The following is a 15207-nucleotide window of genomic DNA, read 5'->3' as shown; positions in this document are numbered from 1 at the left end:
GAGCCCCAAATGGTTTATTCTCCCTGCAGTGTTTTCTTGAGTAACTCCCACTTGTCGTTCATTTCTTCAATAAATAAAGCAAAGCCGTGAAACATGTAATGTCACTTGTCTGCTCCATGTCTGAACTAGGAATACAATGGGAGGCTGCTGGCAGGCACGAGACAGGTGAGGTGACATGTGGTTTCACTCTGTACTGATCATGGGAGTTGAGCATTTGATAGAGGACTTGTGACTATCAGGATAAACAGAACAGTTGCGAGGACAATAGGGCTCAGCTTCCCCTCTGTAAGACAGATACAGGGCTTGTGATTATCAGGATAAACAGAACAGATGCAAGGACAATAGGGCTCAGCTTCCCCTCTGTAAGACAGATACAGGACTTGTCACTTTCAGGATAAACAGAACAGTTGCAAGGACAATAGGGCTCAGCTTCCCCTCTGTAAGACTGATACAGGACTTGTGACTATCAGGATAAACAGAACAGTTGCGAGGACAATAGGGCTCAGCTTCCCCTCTGTAAGACAGATACAGGACTTGTGACTATCAGGATAAACAGAACAGTTGCGAGGACAATAGGGCTCAGCTTCCCCTCTGTATGACTGATACAGGGCTTGTGACTATCAGGATAAACAGAACAGATGCAAGGACAATAGGGCTCAGCTTCCCCTCTGTAAGACAGGTAGAGGACTTGTGACTATCAGGATAAACAGAACAGATGCAAGGACAATAGGGCTCAGCTTCCCCTCTGTAAGACTGATAGAGGACTTGTGACTATCAGGATAAACAAAACAGTTGCAAGGACAATAGGGCTCAGCTTCCCCTCTGTAAGACAGATACAGGACTTGTGACTATCAGGATAAACAAAACAGTTGCGAGGACAATAGGGCTCAGCTTTCCCTCTGTATGACAGATACAGGACTTGTGACTATCAGGATAAACAGAATAGTTGCGAGGACAATAGGGCTCAGCTTCCCCTTGCCTCTTTCCGCTCATGTTCTGTCACTCATCTCTGTCTATCAGAGACCCTGTATCACTGAGTACAGGCTTCAAAGTTAAGACTAAAATGGTCGCCAATGCGACCTAAATTTCAATTTGTCTTCTGTCTAAAATTCAGAGGTAGCCAAATGACTTCCAAATGACTATCATCATCATCAGACCAAAATTGCTATGGCTGGCTTGTCTGAAGCTCTTCTCTCATTTAAATGGCCAATGTTCAGTATTTCTCAGGAAAACATTATCCTGTTTCCCTTGGTGGAACATGTGCCATGGCAGAATTTCTGCAAATCCTCAAAATATTAACATCAAGTTCACTATATATCATCATTATATATTTCTTCTAGGAATGATAATCTGGCTATTGAGAAATAAAACACATACGAATCATTCCACACCCGTTTTAAAATTTGAATCTTACAAAATAAAAGAATTTGACAGTGAAATATCTTTTACAGGGATCTTACTTACCATGAAACATTTGGCCTAAATGATAATAGTATACACAACAAGCCTCTGGAAAGCCCTGTCACTGTGCCTGCAATACCACATCTTCCCGAGGCAAGGGAGTCACTCACCTGTCCCTGTGCCTGCAATACCACATCTTCCCGAGGCAAGGGAGTCACTCACCTGTCCCTGTGCCTGCAATACCACATCTTGAAGAGGCAAGGGAGTCACTCACCTGTCCCTGTGCCTGCAATAGCACATCCCCCGAGGCAAGGGAGTCACTCACCTGTCACTGTGACTGCAATACCACATCTTCCCGAGGCAAGGGAGTCACTCACCTGTCACTGTGCCTGCAATACCACATCCCCCGAGGCAAGGGAGTCACTCACCTGTCACTGTGACTGCAATAGCACATCCCCCGAGGCAAGGGAGTCACTCACCTGTCACTGTGACTGCAATAGCACATCCCCCGAGGCAAGGAAGTCACTCACCTGTCACTGTGACTGCAATAGCACATCCCCCGAGGCAAGGGAGTCACTCACCTGTCACTGTGCCTGCAATAGCGCATCCCCCGAGGCAAGGAAGACACTCACCTGTCACTGTGCTGCAATACCACATCCCCCGAGGCAAGGGAGTCACTCACCTGTCACTGTGACTGCAATACCACATCCCCCGAGGCAAGGAAGTCACTCACCTGTCACTGTGCTGCAATACCACATCCCCCGAGGCAAGGAAGACACTCACCTGTCCCTGTGCCTGCAATAGCACATCCCCCGAGGCAAGGGAGTCACTCACCTGTCGCTGTGCTGCAATACCACATCCCCCGAGGCAAGGAAGACACTCACCTGTCACTGTGCCTGCAATAGCACATCTTCCAGAGGCAAGGGGGTCACTCACCTGTCACTGTGACTGCAATACCACATCTTGAAGAGGCAAGGAAGACACTCACCTGTCACTGTGCTGCAATACCACATCTTCCCAAGGCAAGGGAGTCACTCACCTGTCACTGTGCCTGCAATACCACATCTCCCCGAGGCAAGGGAGTCACTCACCTGTCACTGTGCCTGCAACACCACATTATCCCGAGGCAAGGAAGACACTCACCTGTCACTGTGCCTGCAATACCACATTTTCCCGAGGCAAGGGAGTCACTCACCTGTCACTGTGACTGCAATAGCACATCCCCCGAGGCAAGGAAGTCACTCACCTGTCACTGTGACTGCAATACCACATCCCCCGAGGCAAGGGAGTCACTCACCTGTCACTGTGACTGCAATAGCACATCCCCCGAGGCAAGGAAGTCACTCACCTGTCACTGTGACTGCAATAGCACATCCCCCGAGGCAAGGGAGTCACTCACCTGTCACTGTGCCTGCAATAGCGCATCCCCCGAGGCAAGGAAGACACTCACCTGACACTGTGCCTGCAATACCACATCCCCCGAGGCAAGGGAGTCACTCACCTGTCACTGTGACTGCAATACCACATCTCCCCGAGGCAAGGGAGTCACTCACCTGTCACTGTGCTGCAATACCACATCCCCCGAGGCAAGGGAGTCACTCACCTGTCACTGTGACCTGTATGTTGCAGGTGTCTTCATTGTTTGCAGCATCGCTGGCTGTCACGGTGATGGTGTGGACTGTGCCGATGCTGTTCTTGTCCAGGGTGAGCTGTGTCACTGAGAATTGGAGGCTGCTCACGCCGGTGTTGTCAGAGGCTGAAGCGAAGGTTGTCACGTCGAACGTCTGTTGCTCGGACTCGGTGAGAAGCTGATAGTTGAATGAGTCTCGACAGACCAGCACAGGAGGTTCCTCATCTATAGGGAGACAAAGTTTTATACGACCCCTTAATAAAACATATACATTTCCAAGTTCAACCCATCCAAACACAGGCCAGGTTTTGTCAGCTGCTTCATCTTCTAGCGATGTGCAACAAATTTTGGTCAATTTCATCAAACAGACAATATGGACAATATGGGCATAGTGATATATGATATATGACAAACTGTGTGGAATATTCTAGCTGTCAACACATAGTTTGTAGAGGCTATTTTCAGGTGCACTTGAAACGCTAATTATAACACATTTTGCAACATTTGACTGACAATAGTGCTGGGGCTCTGAAATGGGTTGTAATTTATTTTAGCAAGTGTATCTATCGTCTTGTAGCAATACAGAAAAAAATGTATAGTGTATCGTATTGTGCATGAAAGCTTTCAATCAGGGGTCCGGAAAATTTAAAATCCCAATCGGACATTTTCATTTATGCCACGCCCCCTTCAAACAGCGTGTTTTAGTACGACTTTTTACACACAAATTACAAGTTGTTACGTATTCATAATATGATGAATTATGAATTGTTTCAATTTAAATTGTTTAAAATTCACCGGACAATTAATAACAAATAATATCATTTTAGAAATTGAAAGTTTCAATGCACCAGTGTACTGATGTATCGTTTCACCCCTAATATCACATTTATCTGTCAGAATCAAGTCTGCACCTAGCAAACCAGTGGTCGACAGTATCAAGGAGTTATCTAGGGTTCTAACCCAAGTGCCCTTGGAAGGCAAATGGGGGGGGAAATCATTATTTTGTTGAAATTTGGGATTTCTCAAAATTCATATATTCCTTAATTCTGAGTTATTTTAACATTGAATAATGTAAAACTGATCATCAAATCCTCTTCCTCTATATTGGTCTAGTTATCAGTGTTAAAGAGTGATCTCTATCAGTTACAAAGCTATAATATTAGCAAAATTAACATGAATTGGGATATTTTTAACACCAATTTGGGAATTATTTACTAATCTTTGCTCCAGATTTGGGACCAAATATCAGGTTGTGAGCAGGTCCTGTGTATGAACAAGACTTCACATCATCTACAAAAACTGACAAACAGTTACCGGTAGCCGAATCACTGGTGGGGAGGTGAAATGGGGTTTAACATCACATTCAAGATTATAGCACTCATATAGCGACATGCATGCATGTGTGTGACTGCTTGTTTCGCCTACAAATATTGAAAACTCTTAACATCCCTTGTATAATTCAACAACTTTTCGGTAGAGATGATAGATCACTGAGAGGAGCTTATGCACACACGATGACCCCAGCTCAGTTAGGCTGACATCACATGGCATTGTTTCGCAGATGTACCTTGCAACAAAATTTCACAAAATATGTCATAGGGTATACTCGGACGTATTTGTTAACTTGGTGGTGCAGGACCCTGTTGCACAAGGCGTTTGTAGTGCAACGACAGCTGTAAGTCTATGTTAAAGTATCAAAGGCTGTTATGATCACCTTAGAGAAACAATAGCTCTGTGGAACAGACCTTTGAATTCTAAAGGTGGGCCGGTGTATGGTATTAAATTAATATGTGTCAACTCTTGACGTGTTTGATGTATTATTCTTTCAAACAAAATTGGATTATACTGTTGCATTTTTAAAGTTATAAACATCAATTATGAAATAAAATTCTAAACTTACTCATGTGTAATACAAATTTATGAAACTTGTAAATAGTTCTGTTATTTGACGAGTGAAAGCCAGAAGTATTCACTCATTATGTCAAGTTGGTATTACACGGTAGCTCGTTTAGTATTCTACATACCATATTTTCCTGAGTATAGTGCACACTTTTTTTCCAAAAAACACAGCAGGGTAGAAGGGGTGCGTATTATACAAGCCATGATGGGTTGTTTTTTCCCCAAAGCAAAGACATTACCGTGAACACATAACACCGCAAATACCATGTCAACAAATCCATACTGAAGTACACAAATTAATCATGTAATTACACTGTCTGGCTATAAAAAGTGATCGGTAGTTGTACATTGCAAATGGATATAGGTCAATTATTTAATGTCTGTAGTAGCTCTGTGCATAACTAATATAGAATGCAAAGTGAAATTGATGCGTGTGACTATCTTGTTTGGTTTAATAAAGTGTTTGTAAATGTCTCTCGCATTCAAGAGTTTGCTTCAGTTCTGCATTGTAGTTGTAAATAGATTGATAATTCCCAATTTTTTATGAATGAAGCAGTTCAGGTGTGACAAAGGTCACAGTTATCCAATCAAAACGAATTAAATGAGGTTAACATTATTGTACGACACACGTGTGACATACGGATTTAGTATCTTACCACCTGTATCTTCACCATGTGGCTAATAATAGGCTAGAATCCTCCACATTAACCTTGACACCTTCTGGGGAACTCACCAATGACCTTGACCTTGACAGTGCAAGAGTTCATTTAAGAATTGACCTTCACTTTGTATGAGTTCATTGGAGTATGAACCTTCATAGAGTGAGGGCCAAACTGTATGAACATCGGAGCTTGCGATAGATAGAGATATGAAACCAGTACACAGACAACCTAGCCACCTAAGTTCAGAAGTAGTTGGACTTACCAATGACCTTGATGTTGATAGTGCAAGTGCCGATGTTGCCAGCGTAGTCCTCTGCTTCGTACAGCACCAGCATGTCCGAGGCTATAAGTGTCTTGTTCCCCTGAAAGTTGGGTGGTGACACGCTCCGTCTCAGCAGCAGTACTGTGTTGTCCTGTGGGTTGGGGTCAAGATTAGGCAGGGTCTGGAACCGCTTGACTGACCTCTCACCCGATGGGCAGTTGTAAAAGACAGGTTTCTGCTGATCTGAAACGGCACATTTGCAACGATTAGAGAATGACCAAGCTGCTACTAGGATTATGTGTCCTGAGTGAATATAATTGTTGCAGGAATGTTGCAGCAGTGTTGCAGGAATGTTGTAGCAATGTTGCAGGAATGTTGTAGCAATTTTGCAGGAATGTTGCAATATTGTATGAATGTTGTACAAATGTTGCAGGAATGTTGTAGGAATGTTGTATAGCAACATTAAAAAAAACATACAATTTAACATGGCATCAGTTTTTTGTCTCCTGGGATGGGTATGGTGCTGATAAAACCCAGAATCACTCAGAGCAAGTATGGGATTCAAACAAAAGATCATTGGATTCTGACACTCCTAAGGGATGTAACTCTGTACAGCGAATTCTGTCAGATGACTGGGTCATGTGGAACCCTTGCGGGTTGTGAACAAAGGAGGCGGTGGCCCTACCTGTGCAGTTAGGCATGGTGCCATTCCATTGTAGGGAGACAGTCTGATAGTTGTAGACACATTCTAGGGGGTATGGGTCGGTGGGCAAGAATCCTCGGTCACATCGGTAAGACACCAAGCTGAACTCCTCGTATGACGTGACCACCTGTTCCCCACCAGGGGGCGTGCCAGGGTCACTACACACTGGGCCTACAACACAGGAAACAATTCATGAGTCATTTTGCAATTTTGCACAACAAATCATGTTTACAGAAATACATGCTGCACCAGCATTTCATGCAAACTGTAATATTCAGAAGTGATGTGAGTGAGACAGATATTTGTTATTGTTCTTAATGCTGCACTCAAGAATATTCCAGTTATATTAACAGTGGCCAGTAAATAGTCAAGCCTGGAAGTAAAAATACTGATTGATATCATAAGCACCAAGACACAGTCTGAGTACCATGGCAGACAATCATCCAAGTCACCAAGCCTGACCATCTGATCAACATAGTCCCCTCATTCAACAAACTAGGGCTGGGACAAGTTCAAATTTGCTACACGGATACCCCACACCCCTACTACCTGACCCTACCCTGGTACCCGCTGTTGGTGTCAAGAGATAGGTACAAAATGTCCGATTGGGAATAATTTGACAGTAGCCCTGGCAGAATGTAACTAGATATACATATAAAACGATGTGGTCATGCATACACTAAAGTTGACTAAAGTTTTAGCTTTGTTCAAACATATATAAATCAGAAGGAACGTGTTCATAGTCATAAAGAAATGTGAAGATTAGAGACTTAGTGAATTGTTGTCATGAAACAATATATCACGTGACTAACCACTGGTCCAGGTAGTCCTGTGGTTCTCAAAGTCCTACTCAGTACCCACACGAGTCCCCGAGATACCCGTCCCAACCCTACAACAATCAAAGGTTGCTTGGGATGCTATTCTAACCCTGAATCTCCAGACTTAGCACAGATGGAGCAAGATGCAGTACTGATGCAGCAAGATGCAGCCAGATGCAGCAAGAAGCAGCAAGATGCAGCAGAGATGCAGCAAGACGCAGCAGAGATGCAGCCAGATGTAGCAAGATGCAGCAGAGATGCAGCAAGACACAGCAGAGATGCAGCAAAATGTAGCAGAGATGCAGCAAGACGCAGCAAGATACAGCAGAGATGCAGCAAGATACAGCAGAGATGCAGCAAGATGCAGCAGAGATGCAGAAAGACGCAGCAAGATGCAGCAGAGATGTAGCAAGATGCAACAAGATGCAGCAGAAATGCATTTAGATGCATCAAGATGCAGTAGAGATGCAGACTGTAACATTCAACCTGACTTGGTCCAATTCCAACTGCGAATCACTGCAAAGTGTAACCAGAGAACATGTGACGGTAGACTGTCATTGATTGTTTAACACTTCACAGAGAGCAGGTATCCCACCTATACATCGAAGGCTGTTGAAGTCCCACTGTCCGTCAGAGCCACATCGCACGTAGGCATCATTGTAGGAGCTGGTACCATTCCGGGTGAACAGCGGAGCCTTGCACTCAAACAGAAACTGGCAGCCGGACTTGGTGCAGGACGTGATGTACGAGGTCGTCCCTGAGATGCGAGGGGGACTGCCACAATCCACGCCTGGAATAAGGAGGAAGTTGTATTAGAGAAACAAAATCAATTGATTTCAGATACATCTTAAGACTCATATCCCATGTTGATAATTTAATGGATACTTGAATTGGCTTTCGTAGTTTGTTTGTTTGCTGTTTAAAGCTTTTAATACTCCAGCTATATGACAGTGATCTGTAAATAATCGAGTCCAAACATCATGAACATCGATCAGAGCATTGGGGATATGGTGACATGCACCAGCTGATCCATTAAGATGCCTCTGTTTGCTTGGGTTGCTGAAGTTGAAGTGTGAGATGAATTGCTGCAAAACATCTTGTTGAAGATTATTGTACTAAGATAGATGTGTGTGGGGTGGATTATTGTATTTAGATAGATCTGCAACAATCTAATCTACCAACAGATCCCATTTGAAAAAAACCTGATGGCGATTGCTGATTATCTAACAGTGTTGAATGACTATAAATGTACTCTAAAACGCCTTCTTCATGCAAAGTATTCCAAGAGACCAGTCATTTATTATAGGAGTGCTAGGCAGTATTTCAAAAAGGGATGAATCCTCTCTCAGATACTTTTACTCTCTACAATATACTACATTTGGTTTTCAAAAGCGAAAGGGGGGTCGGTGGGTTGGGGGATGGGGAGGTCTGGACCCCCTGGATCTCCCTCTCGGATCTGGAATGAGGGGAGTGTCACCCAAAAATATGAGGGGAGGGATATAAAAAATGGACATTTCATAATACAAAAATAATAATAAGTGCTTTTGCATTTTGTCCTTTCAGGGAGGGTCATGTACATGGGGAGGGTCATCCAAAATTATGACAAGCATTAGGGGAGTCATTATTAATAGTGCAATAGTGCATCAAAAACTTCCTACCCACTCCCCCACAATTGGGAAAAAATTACGACATTGATCAAACTTTGATTTCTTTAATACTTTTGTTCATTCAATTGCATTGGGAAATTTTCAATCAAATTGGGAATTTGTACTGTCATTTGCTGCAGATTCGGGGCCAAATACCGTCACGACATAAGCTCATATGATTCATGTCTGTAAGCTACATAGAGGATCTTCCATACTCACTGGGGCATGTGAGGGAGGTGGAAGACACCTGGTAGGAACTGGTGCGCTTGTTGTAGTAACACGGACGTTCCTCTGTCGTCGTGCCACCCCCGGGCAAGGAGCAGGTGAGCCTGAAGTAGGCAAGGTAGGGGATGCTCCCCTTGGGGGTGACTGTTGGGGCGTTAGTCGAGCCCGGGGAGACAGTCAGCTCGGGACAGCTAGCCGCTGGAAAATATAACACATGCATATCAACATATATCTAAAGCTCCCAACTCTGATTACTGAATCCTTGGCTTTCTTTGCTGGGTGAGAAAAGACATTTCAAGCACTGTGGTGGAGCTTGAAAAAAAATATTTAGAAAGGGAGATAATTCACTTAAGACTGCATCATACCACTAGTGAAATTTTCCCAAAATTTCATTGCCAGCTGAAATGCATCCCTGAATCTTCCCAAATACAATATTACAATACAAAAATACAGTCTGCGAATAAACTCTATTCAAGCTTCAACACTCATCAATAGGAACTTAGTTTCTGTCCCAAACAATTGAACAGTGGAAGAAGACACCTACCGACACATACAGGAAACGAGGCACTCCATGTGTTGCTGCTGACACACTGCAGGGTTGTCTCCCCCTGGGGGATGAAGCCGATGTCACATATGTAGGTGACCAGGTCACCGACACTGAAGGTGGTCGACGTGGTCAGAACTTGACCATTGGGGATTGTCAGTGCTGGAGCCGGGCACTTCTGTCCTGCAGCAAACACAAACAGGTCATCACTCAGATTCTACTGACACAAGTGTGGTTGTACTGATACAGTTGTGGTTGTACTGACACAGGTCTGGTTGTACTGACACAGGTGTGGTTGTACTGACACAGGTGTGGTTGTACTGACACAGGTGTGGTTGTACTGATACAGGTGTGGTTGTACTGACACTGGTGTGGTTGTACTGACACAGGTGTGGTTGTACTGACACAGGTGTGGTTGTACTGACACAGGTGTGGTTGTACTGATACAGGTGTGGTTGTACTGACACAGGTGTGGTTCTACTGACACAGGTGTGGTTGTACTGACACAGGCGTGGTTGTATTGATACAGGTGTGGTTGTACTGACACAGGTGTGGTTGTACTGATACAGGTCTGGTTGTACCGATACAGGTGTGGTTAGTCACTGTCTTATACAGGTGTTGTTGATTACTTACTGATACAGGTGTGGTTGATGTGGTACAAGTTCCAGGGCTTGTCTCCGGTCTCGCCGATGGGGATCAAGATCCCTCCCAGTCCATTGTATGTGTACAGCTGGTAGCCGGTGGGACAGGAACAGCGGTAGCCGCCAGGGAAGTTTTCGCACGTGTTTGAGCACTCGCCGTTGTTGTAGTCGCATTCATTTATGTCTGTAAGACCAGCAACAGTATTACAGGTAGCAATGGCCGGCAAGCACCTGGTGTGTACAATTACCACTAGCAAGAGAAGCATTAAGTCTCAGAGTATTGGCTTGGTCAACCTTGCCCTTACAACAACTTGTGATTGAGTTGGGATTAATGTTGTTTTTAACAATATTCTAGTAATATTACAGCATGTCAGCTGAATGTGGAGGAAAGCCAGAAGCCATTTTAGTGAAACCCATGAGTAAGGGTATGGTGCTGAATAGAAACATAAAAGTGGCGAACGAAGATTTCGACCCACAATTATAGGTTTCTGGCAAGCCTAATGATGCAACTCTGCACAATGAAGTGTGGCGCCTTAGGTGACTGGGCCCCCTGAGTCCCCTACAACAACCTGTTCAATCAGCATTACATCTGAATCAGCAGAAGAACATGAGTATAATTGAGACATAGTGGTCACTGTTGGACACTAACGCTTCTAAGCTTCCAACCACAATAACTACAGTTCCTGTGTGTGGCCGACTTACCCTCGCAGTCAGGCGACCCAGCACTGAGTGGCCGATAGCCTTCGTTGCACGAACATGTGAAGCCTCCATCCTTGTCCGAACATAGCTGAGCACACCCTGATGTCCCCTCCGTACACTCGTTGATGTCTGAAACGTGGAATATTGGCTGAACATACTAAAGATGCCAGACTTCTGTTTACCAAGAAAATGCTGCAATATGTTGTGCCTGTATGATGAACATGGTCGAGTCAATTGGGTAACTAAATTAAGGAATTGAATTGTAAACTTGGGTTCGGAGATGTTTGGAGGTTCCAAATGTATGGAAACCAGAATGTTTTCTAAATATGTTTCAACAACGTTTGAAAGACAATTTTCAGCAGATCTGGCATAGCGAACTTCTTGCAAGTTAAAAAATGTCATATTTTTCTTTTTTTTTAAACTTGTGTTAAATGTGAACCATATTTGTCATTCTTAAATTCGCAAAATATTAAAACATCCCTCACGAGATTCAGACTGAGTTGTCATACTTTGGAAATTGAGAATGGACTTCATTATAAAATTCCATGAATTTTAAGAAAATGCTAACTTTGTGAACTAGACTGTGTTGAAACCGAGTACCACTTCCTGCTTATTTGTCCATTGTATGTCAAGTTATGGTAACTATATTTCCAAGCAAAGTTCTATTGTCATCCTAACGTTCATAGATTTAACATGCTTCTGTCATCACCAGATACATATATTATTACAAATCAAGCAAAATATATATATTATGCAAATGAAGTAAGAAATGCGAAACTGAATGTTTAAAACTTGTCTGCTGTCAACTTTTGTACACAAAGGCCAGTGACCTTCCTCATTTTCTGAATCTTCATGTTTATCTGTTTAAATCAGAAGCAATCTCATATCTTCATTTCCATGTGTTTCTCCAGTAGTTCCTGAAGGAAAGCACTTGAGGAACTGCTTCATACCACAAATATTTTTAGTTTAAAAAAACATTTCTAAGTATGCTAAGGAATTATTTCAGGGTTATGATTCTAACAATGTCATTGGCATTGTAAAAGATGGAATTTCGAACCCCTTTTTCAGAAGCGTCCTTTGGCATGTTTGAAAACTATCCATCATTTCTATCCCTGTAAGACAGACATTTGGACTTTATTCACATTTTTTGTGGAAGCATCGGTGGCTGAGTGGATCAGATCGCTGACTTTGTGTGCTGGCGATTAGGTGCCTCACCCTGACTCAACCCCAAAAAAGTACGAGAATCTGTACTTTACTAAGAAAGTGTTATCCCAAATATGACATTTGTTACATTTGGACTTACTGTTGCACTGTGGAGGCGTGTCAATACCACACTTGAACTTTGCTGGTCCCGACAACTGGTACCCAGAGTCACAAGAAACTGTCACATCTTCATTCACGTACACCCCCGAACTTGGGGACAAGGTCGCATGGTCGACGTAAGGAAGGCCGCACTTGACCTCTGTCACAATGGAAACAATGTTGGCAGTGAATGAAAGAACAAAATGACTTTGACAGTTTTCTTCTGAAAATGTTTTAATTGTATCAACGTTTTAGATGTTTTATTAATAAGTTTTCAGTGTTATAATATCAAAATTACCATATCTAAATACCATCTACATTATATAGGCTGCAAATAATTAAGTACTATATTTTAAACAGGCAGTTCACTCAGGCTTTGAATTCCTACACAGTTTCTCAATTACTTCCTTGAATGAAAGAAAACATCACATGATAACAAAAGTGTGTTTCTGTAGAATACCATTCTTATTCCTGATATATTTAGGATAAGAAACACACTTGGTGAATATTTTCGGATTTGAAACTTAGCTTGTAATGTTGGATTTTATTCAGTCAATACTTTCATATGCCATATGTATAACAGTTAATTTCAACCTACTGTCACAGAGAGGCCTGTTCCCTGACCACACACCCTGATTGCAGGTGAGGGTATCCACGCCGATGATGTCATACCCAACAATGCAGCTGTAGCGGACCACGGAGCCGTGGGCATTGTCGTTGCCCTTCAGCACCTCAAAGTTTCCATTCAAAATAGAAGGTAAAGGTGGGCATGTTGGTGCTGGAACACAGATGGGGGATGTTACTACTGCATATCTGATTTCTCTATCTCTAAAACGAACTTACACGGGCAGTTCCAAATGAGAACAAAGACAGCACTATATATGTTGTTAATTCTAGTCTTTACCAATAGTACAATGCCGGTTTCTGCTATACCTGAACATGATGGTGGTGTGGCCCATTGTCCAGTACTGAGACAGGTGACGGTCTGTTGCTGTGTGGTGGAGTAGCCGGTGTTGCAGGTGTATGTCGCGGAGTCGCTGCCGTACAGGCCCGTCACAGACACCAGGGCACCGTTGTTGATGTTGGGAGGAGAGCCACAGAACACCCCTGAAATACATGTACATCTGATAGCTAGTACATAGTGATAGTACACATTCTAAGTAGGTGTGCTTATATTACACAGAATCACTCCATGGTTACATATTCCCTGATCAGGTTCAGTTTGATTACAACTCTCAAAGTAAACGTTTTACCAGGGAGCCACCTGGGCTCCTTATCACTTTTTTTAGAACTTCAAGGATCCAAGGCATAATTTTGGTGGTGAGGTGAGGTGAAATGGGGTTTAACGTCGCATCCAAGATTATTGCACTTATATAGCCTTGTGCTTGCACGTGTATGTATGTGTGTGGCTGCTTGTACTAGACCGGACTGATGCCGATTTATAGTGCTAGCTCACTGAGATACCATGCCACAGTTTAACATGAATACCCCACTCAGACACAGTATACTGAGTCCGAGCCGACCAGTCCTTGTTTAGCCCCTTAATGCCGAGCGCCAGACAGGGTAACAACAAGTACCATCTTTTAACGTCTTTTGGTATGACGCGGTCGGGGATCAAACCCTGGACCTTCCGCTCTCCAGTCAGAGGCGGTCCCATAATCTTGGGACCAAATGTTCTCTTTGCATCGGGAATATGCTATTTTTACAAATGTTGACCTATGCACTTACACAGTAACTAAACTCTTCACACCACTGAAACAAGAAACCGTAGAAATAGGGACAAAGCGCCTCCGTATATCTGTGTTTGGAGCTAACATTAGCAGTAACTGACAATCGAAAAGTTAGGATTCGTTAGCATAATATATTTTAAGCGAGTTTGGCGAGATCAAAACTGTGCATTATTTTTAACCCAATTTCTGCTTATCTTTTAATCAAGAAAGTTTTCATTCTTGACAAAATGTAGTGTATGCACTAACAGGCAACGGACACAAAGATATAGGATGCAAAATACAAAATCAAATAGCCAAGGTGACCAAATTAGTCAGAAAATTGAGGCCACACTTTTAAAGTCGTCTACCGCAGCACTCAGCAATATAACTCCAGCTCGGTGTATAAAACCTAATGCAGGATGAATAAAACCACAGGTACTCCTCATGATACTGCTACAACTTATATATCATAACAATATGAGAAATCCCATATACATGCATATAACAATTAATGATTACTGGGTGAGATTATCTGAAACACTGTATAGAGATCCTATACACGAAATGATTTCTCCCAACTCGCACTACCACCTGCATTACTTATCACACAAAAACACTACCCCATCTATCCATCCTCAATGGAGGACTCTAATAGACCAAACACTTAACAAAACCTGGCCTTTAACAAGTTTAAGAGCATGTAGCTAAATATCATTCTTAAATTGTTCTCCAAGAACTGTTTCTTGTAATGATAAAAAAATTGAACAAGACAAAAAGTGAGCGAGCTCACTAATACCCCGATTTTGAATCCAACACATTTCTATCTTCAAAACATGAAAAAAGCAACATTTTCTCAGAAATCGAAATCAAACTTTGCACTGCACATCTCCTATTGGTATAGAAGCTCTACCTCCGACTGGAAGAGAATCCATGAACTAGTATTTAGGTTATAGGTCGCACTAATGTTGAAGGCTTCCAAGGCACTCTCATACTGGGGCTGAAGGCTTGTGTTCCATGAATGTTGTTTTATGATTTGGTTAAAGAATCCATCAATTAAATGTTTCAT

The 15207-nt window shown here is 42.9% G+C and overlaps 1 protein-coding gene across 1 annotated transcript in view; it reads right to left on the bottom strand.

Moving 5' to 3' along the window:
* LOC139457247 (uncharacterized) overlaps window positions 1-15207 on the bottom strand; it is a 119463-nt gene that overhangs the window by 58020 nt on the left and 46236 nt on the right. Inside the window, exons 16-26 of the mRNA XM_071238658.1 lie at window positions 13366-13539; window positions 13031-13210; window positions 12434-12592; window positions 11134-11259; window positions 10424-10615; window positions 9791-9973; window positions 9241-9444; window positions 7971-8165; window positions 6540-6728; window positions 5855-6097; window positions 3005-3256 (exon numbers count right to left, since the gene is read on the bottom strand). Coding sequence (XP_071094759.1) covers window positions 3005-3256; window positions 5855-6097; window positions 6540-6728; window positions 7971-8165; window positions 9241-9444; window positions 9791-9973; window positions 10424-10615; window positions 11134-11259; window positions 12434-12592; window positions 13031-13210; window positions 13366-13539 — 2097 coding nt within the window. The remainder of the gene's footprint in view (window positions 1-3004; window positions 3257-5854; window positions 6098-6539; window positions 6729-7970; window positions 8166-9240; window positions 9445-9790; window positions 9974-10423; window positions 10616-11133; window positions 11260-12433; window positions 12593-13030; window positions 13211-13365; window positions 13540-15207) is intronic.

The sequence above is a fragment of the Haliotis cracherodii genome, unplaced genomic scaffold (genome assembly GCF_022045235.1).
Source record: "Haliotis cracherodii isolate W230 unplaced genomic scaffold, xgHalCrac1.p SCAF_12, whole genome shotgun sequence".
NCBI lineage: Eukaryota > Metazoa > Mollusca > Gastropoda > Lepetellida > Haliotidae > Haliotis > Haliotis cracherodii.
The sequence above is the reverse complement of the archived record's forward strand: the minus strand, read 5'-3'. Positions and strand labels throughout refer to the sequence as shown.